This window comes from Emiliania huxleyi, assembly GCF_000372725.1.
Source record: "Emiliania huxleyi CCMP1516 unplaced genomic scaffold EMIHUscaffold_316, whole genome shotgun sequence".
NCBI lineage: Eukaryota > Haptophyta > Isochrysidales > Noelaerhabdaceae > Emiliania > Emiliania huxleyi.
The window spans coordinates 106,088-114,920 of NW_005199635.1; the positions used below are offsets into that span (position 1 = coordinate 106,088).

General features: G+C 65.3%; 3 protein-coding genes across 3 annotated transcripts in view; 2 read left to right on the forward strand and 1 right to left on the reverse strand.

Moving 5' to 3' along the window:
- The window catches only part of PKS2 (polyketide synthase), a gene marked incomplete at both ends in the record, with an annotated part of 42,480 nt that extends 41,225 nt beyond the window's left edge, over positions 1-1,255 (forward strand). Inside the window, one exon of the mRNA XM_005774270.1 lies at positions 65-1,255. Within this exon, the coding sequence (XP_005774327.1) occupies positions 65-1,255 (1,191 nt within the window). The remainder of the gene's footprint in view (positions 1-64) is intronic.
- A 28-nt stretch (positions 1,256-1,283) lies between these two features.
- Positions 1,284-3,758, reverse strand: ENO1 (enolase). The gene is made up of 6 exons (XM_005774261.1): positions 3,516-3,758; positions 3,298-3,400; positions 3,049-3,147; positions 2,841-2,978; positions 2,342-2,492; positions 1,284-2,200 (listed from the first exon to the last, which is right to left on the reverse strand). Exons 1-6 carry the CDS (start codon positions 3,737-3,739, stop codon positions 1,479-1,481), a joined length of 1,437 nt encoding a protein of 478 aa, XP_005774318.1. The 5' UTR covers positions 3,740-3,758; the 3' UTR covers positions 1,284-1,478.
- Positions 3,759-6,319: 2,561 nt separating this feature from the next.
- On the forward strand, positions 6,320-6,960 carry EMIHUDRAFT_55105 (hypothetical protein; the record flags this gene model as incomplete). Its single annotated transcript, XM_005774262.1, has 2 exons — positions 6,320-6,558; positions 6,651-6,960. Coding segments are annotated over 2 exons (549 nt in total), but the record flags the coding sequence as incomplete, so codon positions are not given.
- Between the last annotated feature and the right edge of the window lie 1,873 nt (positions 6,961-8,833).

An 8,833-nucleotide genomic window follows, 5' to 3' on the forward strand; every position in this document is an offset into this window, starting at 1 on the left:
GGGCGTCGAGCAGGAGGCGCACGCCGCGAGCTCCTGGTCCCTGGTCCACTTCCGCGGCGACGAGGCGCCGCGAGCGAGCAGCAGCGCCTCGGCCGGCGTCTCGCATCTGAGCATCTACTACGAGGTGCAGGGGCCGCTCAACCCGCTGCTGCTGCAGGCCGCGCTCGACGACGTCGTGCTCCGCTCGCCGGCCCTCCGCACCACCCTGCCCGACCGCGGGCTGCGCGGCGTCGCGCACAGCCACCTCGTCGTGCCACTGCAAGTGGTGCGCTGCATCGGCTCGAGCGAGAAGCTCGCGCGGGCGCTGTCGCCAGACAACCTCCACCGGCGGCTGAACTTCGAGCGCGGCCCGCTCTTGCGCGTGCTCGCGTGCGTCAAGGCGCCGGACCACTGGCTGCTGGCGCTGGTGGCACACCATGCGATCCTCGACCTCTACTCCACGCACCAAGTCACGCAGCAGCTGCTGGCCGCGTACACGCACTCGCTGCGCGCCGCGTGCCCCGCGCTGCCGCGCCCAGTCTTCACGCTCGAGAGGGAGGTGGAGGCGACTGGCGTGGCGCGCCCCATCGCGGTCGACCTCTCGCGCCTGCTGGCGGCGGCGCCGCAGCTCCCGCCCATCGACCGGAGCGGCGGGAGGAGGGACGCCTGCTGCCGGCCGTGGACGCTCGGGGGCGCTCGGGAGTGGGCGGCGGCGATGGAGCGGGGCCGCGCGCTCGGGGGGAACGCGTTTCAGGTGGCTGCGGCGCTGCTAGCCGCGGCCTGCGTGAGCGGCGAGCCCCGCCCGATCAGCCTGTGCTGGACGCAGCGCGAGATCATGGACCGGCGCATGTGCAACGGCTCCTCGCTGCGCGTCTTCTCCTTTTCGGCGGAGGAGGCGAGGGGCGGCTTCGTCCCGCTGCTGCGCGCCGTGCAGCGGCAGATGCGCTCGCCCGCGCCGGCCCTGCAGCTGCTCACAAGCCGGCCCGCCCCCACCGAGGCGGTGGTTGTCATCTCGCAGCTGCTGCAGCCGGCCGAGCCGAGCCTTCGCGGCGTCGCACGGCAGAGCGCCCTCTCCGCGCGGCCCGCTCTGTCGCTGGACGAGCTGCCGCTGCCCCTGCTCATGCCCAAGGGCATCGACATCTACTTCATGCTCGACGACGGCCAGGGGCACGACCACCGGCCGCCGTCGGGCTCCGTCTTGCATCACAAGGGCGTCGCCGTCGGGCTAGTGGAGCGCCTCGTCGCGGGGCTGGCAAGGGGTGTGGGCGGTGCGTGAAGTGCATGGAAAAGTCGAGGGGAAGCGGTTTTGTGCATATGGCACAATAAACATATAGAATAAAAGGAGGACACTCCACATGCGGACGGCAAATGCCAAATCGGCACACAGTAGTCAGTACAGAGTGCGCTCTTTTGGAGTCAGCCTCGGCACTCAGAATCCCCCGCCCGCGCTGGCCGTGGCGCGCGAGCTTGGCCTCGGCGGGGCGGCGGAGACTGCGCGTCTAGTTCTCGAGGGTGAAGCCGGGCGCCATCCACGCCGGCTTCTTCCAGGTTGCGCCCGCGTACACCGCGCCCGCACCAATCTCCTCCTCGATCCGCATCAGCTGGTTGTACTTTGCGAGGCGGTCCGAGCGGCACGGAGCGCCCGTCTTGATCTGGCCGGTGCAGAGACCGACGGCGAGGTCGGCGATGGTGGTGTCCTCCGTCTCGCCCGAGCGGTGCGAGCACATGATGCCCCAGCCCTTGGACTTGCAGAGCTTGACGGCGTTGATCGACTCGGTGATCGTGCCGATCTGGTTCACCTTGAGCAGCAGCGCGGTGCACGCCTTCTCCGCGATGGCGGTCTTGATGCGGCGCACGTTGGTCACGGTCAGGTCGTCGCCCACGATCTGGCAGTCCGTCATCTCGGCCGTCATCGTGCTCCACCCCTTCCAGTCGTCCTGGTCGAACGGGTCCTCGATCGTCTCGATGTCGGGGAAGGTCGCCTTCAGGTCCTTGTAGAAGGCGGCGAGCTCGGGGATAGTCATCTTGAGCTTCTCCTTCATCGGGTCGTTGTCCGGGTACCACGTCGCCAGGTCGTACATCGACTCCTTGCCCGTCCCCTCGCCCGTGCCCGGCACCATAAACTCCGCCGCCGCCACGTCGAGCCCGATCTTGCACTTGCCCGTGTAGCCCGCCTTTGCAATCGCCTCCATGATGAGCTCGCAGCCCTCCTTGGCGTCGCCTGCGGGAGGAGAAGGGGCCGGGAGTGAGCCAGCCGCCGCTCAACCGCTTCCGGCGGGGTCGGCTCCAGAGGTGGAGAGGGGAGCGGCGCCAAGACAGCTGGTCCGGTGCCCGGGAAGTGTTGGCTTCTATATCGGCTCACAGGGGGGCGCGAAGCCGCCCTCGTCGCCGACCGAGGTCGCGTCGCCGCCAAACTTCTTCTTGATGATGCCCTTGAGCGCGTGGTAGCACTCGCAGCCGATCCGCATCGCCTCCTTGAAGGAGGAGGCGCCGACCGGGATGATGAAGTACTCCTGCAGGAAGGTGCAGAGAAGGTGCAGAGAAGGTGCAGAGAAGGTGCAGAGAAGGTGCACAGAAGGTGCAGAGAAGGTGCAGAGGAAGGTTCAGAGGAAGATTCCATGGTATCTGGAAGGCAGGGAAGTGCTCCTGTGGCCAGCGATCGTATCTTGGGGGAGGGGCGGGCGCTGGGTGGCGGGCGTGAGGCGGTGTGTGGCGGCGCGTGACGAGAGCGAGGAGACGGTGAGAGCGACAGTGCGATGCTTGTGGTGAGGTCGGCGAAGGTTGCGAGGGCGACAGCGAGGTGTGGTGGTGGTGGTGGTGGTGCAGGCGGCGTCGGAAGGTGACGGTGTCTGTGGCGGTGCCTGGAAGGCGAGCTTGTTGCCGGCGTGCGAGCCGCCGTTGATGACGTTGAAGCACGGCACCGGCAGCACGAGCTTGTCGTTGCCCGCGAGCTTGGCAAAGTACTGGTACAGGGGGATGCCCTCGCACTCTGCGCCCGCCTGCTCGGGCGACAAGGCCGCGTGCGGTGGGTCGGAGCGAGCGGAGAGTTGGGGCGAGGAGGCTGCGCGCCTTGGCGGCCGCCATCGAGATGCCGAGGATTGCGTTGGCGCCGAACTTCGACTTGTTGCGGAAGCCGTCGCCGACGGTGCCGGTGTCCATCTCGCACATCTGCAAAGCGAAGACGCGGTGAGTGGTAGCGTATGTAAGCGGGCCGAGACGGGAAGACGCGCAAGGCGAGTACCGCCGAGGTGTGGTCGGTGTGCGATCGCGTGGTGTCCGGAGAGCGGGAGCGGCGGGCGAGGGTGAGAGGGCGCTCGCCTTGTCGTCGATCGCCTTTTGGTCGAGGCAGCACATGCCGACGATCGCCTGGAGCTCATTGTTGATGTGGCCGACCGCCTTGGTGCAGCCCTTGCCGAGGTACCTGGCCCGAGGGAGATGCGGTGAGCTCAGGGCGCCGGACGCCGGCGGCGGAGTGGCAAGGCGAGCACGGCGGCGCGGCGCGAAGAGGCAGACGGCGGATATGACTAGTGCCGCACCGCGACTTGTCGCCGTCGCGCATCTCGCACGCCTCGTGGATGCCGGTGGAGGCGCCAGAGGGCACCATCGCACGCACGGTGATGCCACCCGCGGTGGTCAGGTCCACCTCCACAGTGGGGTTGCCGCGCGAGTCGAGAACCTCGCGGCCGACGATGGAGCTGATCTTGGTGAAGGTGTCGGGGTACTCCTTCTTGATGAGAGCGAGGACGCTGGCGTTCACCATGGCTGTCGGGAAGAGAAGGCTGTCGGGGGTCGAGATAAGATGCAGCCCCCGTCGCCGATGCGGTCAAAAACGGCGCCAGTTACTTTCTTTTTTCTCTGCTCCTCGCCTTGAGTAGCAGATCCGAGAACCAAGGAGGTTGAGTAGCAGATCGCACTCAAAGCTTTCAAAATTTTCAATCAGACAGGATAGCTCTTAGGAACATTCATTCCCATAGGAGTACATTTTTCAGTGTTGTGGCTCTTACGAACATACCCGAAAGTGGACTGCTGACTGACAGGGTTTGCGACGAGGAGCGACTCCGAAGGGTTTCTCGGGGTTAGTGCACCACTATAAACCGCCGAGGCGCAAGAGCACAACAAGAAGAAAGCTCTCAAGAGCACTACGTATCGGGCCATACAGCATATACTTCGCGAGCCGATCTTCTGGCTCGACGAGGCTGCTGCGGGGGTGGCATCGCGGGCCGATCTCCTGGCCCAGCGAGGCCGCTGCGGGGCACACGGCGGCACGGGTCACTCCAACCATTTTGTTTTAGCTATGTTTTTTTTTCAGCCAGCCATTTTGGTTTCTTGAAAATACCTCGTCTCAGTCATCAAGGCGGGAAGGACCCGCCGCGTCCCTCTCGGCAAATGAAGGTGAACTCCGCGAGTTCCGCGAAGGGCTGGCTCGCTAGCATTTGGAAGTCGCGCAAGGGCGACGGCGCGGTGACGGCGACGGTCCTGGGGGAGGAGAAGCCGCACGGCGTGTGGGGCGCGCCGCGTGGGCCTGCAGCGCTGGCGGTGCGCGTCTTTAGCTCACGCAGTCCGACGGAGCCCGATGTGATGGACCTGACCGTGGGCACCGAGGCGACCGTCATCTACTCGCCCGCGTACTTCGTGTACTGGCGGCGCTTTGCCGACTTTATCGAGGCGACGACGATGCGCTTCCCCCTCTCAGCGACCAGCCGACTGCGCTCCAAGTACGCATCGATGACGCGTTCTGTCGACAGCTCCCTGAAGCCTTCGTACTGGATCTACGAGGTCAAGCTGATGGGCTCGGCCTTCCTCTCTGCGGTCTCGGCGCTCACGATGCCCGACTCGTTCTCCTCGCTGTACGTGAAACTGGTCGGCATCACGCTGTACCTGGCGAAGAAGGTGAACGAGGACCCGACGAAGGTGCGCACCCCGACCACGCCTCTCGAGGCGGCGCCACCCCACCGCCCCGCCCTCTTTCACCCACCCACACCCTTTCTGGCGCTCAGGAGCCCTACCTGCTCGGGATGAAGATCCCGGCGACCGAGGTGTCGCGCCCCGCGGGGGGCACGCTCAGCAACTGCGCCGTCGTGATGGGCGGTACGATCGAGATCTTCAGCCCGATCCGCGGCGGCCTGTTTGACATGTGCGTCGACGCTGCGACGTACGGGCAGGCCTACACGGGAGGAGTCCTCGAGGCGCTGCTGAACGAGCGAGCAAAGGGGGTGCGTGAGATTACGATGCTGTCGTCCGAGGCGGGCAAGCGCGACCTGCGCGTCGCCGAGATGCGGCTGGAGGCGGCGCTCGAGACGGTGCGGCGGCAGCGGGTGCGCAGCGAGTGCGGGATGGTCTCGGTGGGCACGCAGGTGGAGGCGCAGGACATCCTCGGCGTCGCCGACCTGCGACTGCACGAGCTGGTCATCAAGCAGCACCGCGAGCTGGTGGCGATGCTCGGCGTCTTCCCATCCGTTAGCGGCTCCTGCGGCGGCTCCAAGTGCTGCGGCTCCAAGTGTTGCGGCGGCGGCGACACGATGAGCGATATAGTGGACGAGATCGACAGCGCGGTCGGACACGCCTCGCTCGAGGCGGCGGAGCTGCTCAGGCCCGCGCCGCTCGCCTCGATGGTGCGTATCTGAGCGCGGGGGACCGGGGGTGGGAGCATATGCGTATGTACAGAGACCGAGACAGCCGCACGCACGGCGTCAGCGGGGAGGCGGCGCTGTTCTTTTGGTTGGGCGAGTCGGGCGGACGCGCGCACTTGTCTATTACACCCGACAACCTCTGGGTACACACAAACACGACCCCAAAACAGAAGCAGCACAGACTATTCACAGCCTTGTTATTGAGAAGAAAATACCTCCTATGGCGCTGTGCGCTGGCCTGTGAGAGGTTGAGGTGCGAGCCCTGGAGGCCCTGGGGATTCATTCACACAGGCGTAACCTTCGCCGAGTTTCCCCGACGTTGCGCGTGCATGCTGCGACCCTCGTTGCCACGCGCGAGCTCGTCACTGTTCTCCCGCACGAGCCCTCTGTCCTCCCGCCCGAGGCCATTATCAGCCCTGCCGGCGGAGCCAGACTGCGTCGATCCGGACGAGTATTGTCCGCACGCTCTCGCCCGCGGCATCAAGTCGAAGGGCGTGGAGCGGGCCGTGTGGACAGAGATCCGTGAGGGCGCTATAGCCCAGTCACGAGAGCAGTCTTGGCGGACGCTCGACCTGCAGGACTTTGGCGTGGACAACTTTCTGCAGCGCGAGGTCCTCAAGCATTACAGCCTCGCTTGCGGTCTCGCCGAGGGCGTTGGCGGCAAGCTGGCGGCGAACGCACGGATCGGCGGGGGGGTGGACTACGAAAAGGTGTTCCTGTCCGCCTTCCGCGCCGAGCCGGACCTCTGCACGAGCGTGGCCTCCGACATCCTCCGCTTCAAGGAGGTTGACCCGGCGGCGCGAGGCGGGCAGGGGCTGCTCGGCGTGTACCTCTTCTACAAGGGCGTGCACGCGCTGGCCTGCGCGCGCGTCGCCGGCCACTACTGGAGGAGGCGGGGCGAGGCGGGAAAGCTGATCGCGAGGCTGCTCCAGAGCGAGGGGTCGGACATGTACGGCGTCGATATCCACCCGGGCGCAAGGCTCGGCGACGGCGCGCTCCCACTCCCGGCTCCCATCTGACACAGAGACGCAAGCAGAGGAGCGCAGCCAGACACGCCCAGCCCCGCACCGCAGGAATCACAATCGACCACGCGACCGGCGTCGTGATCGGCGAGACGAGCGTGGTCGGCGACAACGTCTACCTAATGCACGACGTGACGCTCGGCGCGACGGGCACCGGCAACGCGCACGACCGACACCCAAAGATCGGCGCGGGCGCCTTCCTCGGCGCAAAGTCGACCGTCCTCGGCAACATCCACGTCGGCGAGGGCGCGACTATCGCGGCGTCCGCCCTCGTGAACAAGCCCGTGCCTCCGGGCTACACGGCGGTGGGTGTGCCGGCGCGGCTCCTGCCTCCGCCGAAAGACAGCAAGTACTGGAAGCCGCAGCCATCCAAGCGCAGCCCGAGCACTGCACCCTTTCGTCCCACATCTACGTAAAACCCGGGTGTGGCGTCTGCATGTGCATGTATGTGCGTTTTCCGGTTTTGCGTCGTGCTCGACGACGCGCGGGACGCGACACGCCCGGCCGTACCCGTACGCGGCATGTGGAGTGTGTAGATGTACTTGTACACACACTGCCTCTTCTCCACCTGCGTTCTTTCTCGGAGAGCGCGCAAAAAAAAAACGCGCTCGTGCTCCCATCCACCGCTCCGGCTCTGGTGACGCCCACCGATGGCCGCCCACCGCAATCCGCATCGCGGCGCCCGCCTCTCTGCTGTCTGCACACTGCACTTTCTCTCTCTCTGGTAGGACGGGAACGAGATGATAGTAGGGAGTAGAAGGAAGCAAAGAGGAGCCCTGCGCACGCACGACTCCGCAGGAGAAGCCCCTGCACTATATGGCCTCTCTCTCGCCAGAGCAATTCGTCGCGCCTTCATCGACGAGCAGGAGCCTCTCTGGAGCGCCGCCGCGCTGCGCGTGGCGGAGGAGCACGCCGCACGGCTCGTGGAGCAGCCCGAGTGGGTGCTCTCCGAGGTCCTCCTCTCGCCGGACCTCGCCCCGCACATCCTCGCCCAGCTGCCGACCAAGGCGCACGCCGTCAAGGGGACGTGCCGCACGTGGCGCCGCGCCGGCTGGAAAGGAGATGCTGAAGAAGCGCGGCGATGACAACGAGGGTGGGATAATACCATACGCCCGCGCTCTACCTGTACAGAAGAGAGAAGACAGCTCTGAAGAGAGGTGAGAGCAGCCCAGCGCTGCTTGCCAGCTCATCAGTGTGTGTCGACCCAACACCACTTCTACTAGCGAGCGCACCTTTGCGACCGGCTGCTGATGCACTTCGACGACGGCATGGACGAGATCATCACGCTCGCCCGACGACACCGTGCGCCTGACCGGCGAGGCTGTTGTTGCGCGGTGCAAGTGTGCCCGGTGTGCTGTCCGGCCCGAGGCAGAGGATGGCGGCTGTACGCTGCCGCTTCCGCAGCCAGCGCGGCCGCGGCGGCGGAGCTGCCCAGGGGCGCCCTAAACCGGGTCTGAACCTGGTATGTGTAATAGGGTCCCCCACCCAGGCCGACCCCTGTTTAGACCCAGTTTATCGTAAACAGGACTAATCTGGTTCATGTTCAGCGGTGGTCTAAACTGGGTCTAAACATGGTCTAAACTGGTTCGCTGTGCACCCTCATTCGGGCCTAATCTCTGTGTTCGTGCGTCGCCCATACTCCTGGTAGTTGAGATGCAGCCTGCTCTATTTATTTAATTATTAACACTACGCACGGGTGACGGGACTGGCGCGCACTGGCACAGACTAACACACGTCTCACGTGGCGAAAACGAAGAAGTTTCAGCACAACCCACATGCGGGTACATGGACATTGGACTGACGCGGACAAATGGGAAAAGAAACGCGAAAACTGTGCGTTCCCCGATTCGGAGTGACGAGTGCGGTGTCGTTCTGTTGTCGGCTCAGACGAAAGAGAGAGGTATATTCCCATTTTCCCATATCTCCACCGGTCTAGAGTTTCCCTCGTGAGTCGTGTGAGCTGGCTGCTGGGTGTCCCGGCTCGACGCACGACGGTGATCGGTCAGAGTTACCCCCCTGATATGATATATCATGCCATTCTGACTGCAGACTCGCACCCCTCCCCCCCCTACTCTCGACCCAGTGTCCCCAGCTACACTCTCGGGCACGCGGACCGCTCTCACATAACCGGCGCCCCGCTGTGGCTGTGTGCGGCCCCAACAGTCAACGGCTGGGACACCCACAGCACACCCACAGACTGAC

Coding starts and splice junctions, on each gene's coding strand:
- ENO1 (XM_005774261.1), bottom strand. CDS start 3,739: ATGGTGAACGCCAGCGTCCTCGCTCTCATCAAGAAGGAGTACCCCGAC. Junction 2,979..3,048: donor TCTCGATGGCGGCCGCCAAG/GCGCGCAGCCTC, acceptor TCGCCCGAGCAG/GCGGGCGCAGAGTGCGAGGG. Junction 2,201..2,341: donor GGGCGGCTTCGCGCCCCCCT/GTGAGCCGATAT, acceptor CTCCTCCCGCAG/GCGACGCCAAGGAGGGCTGC.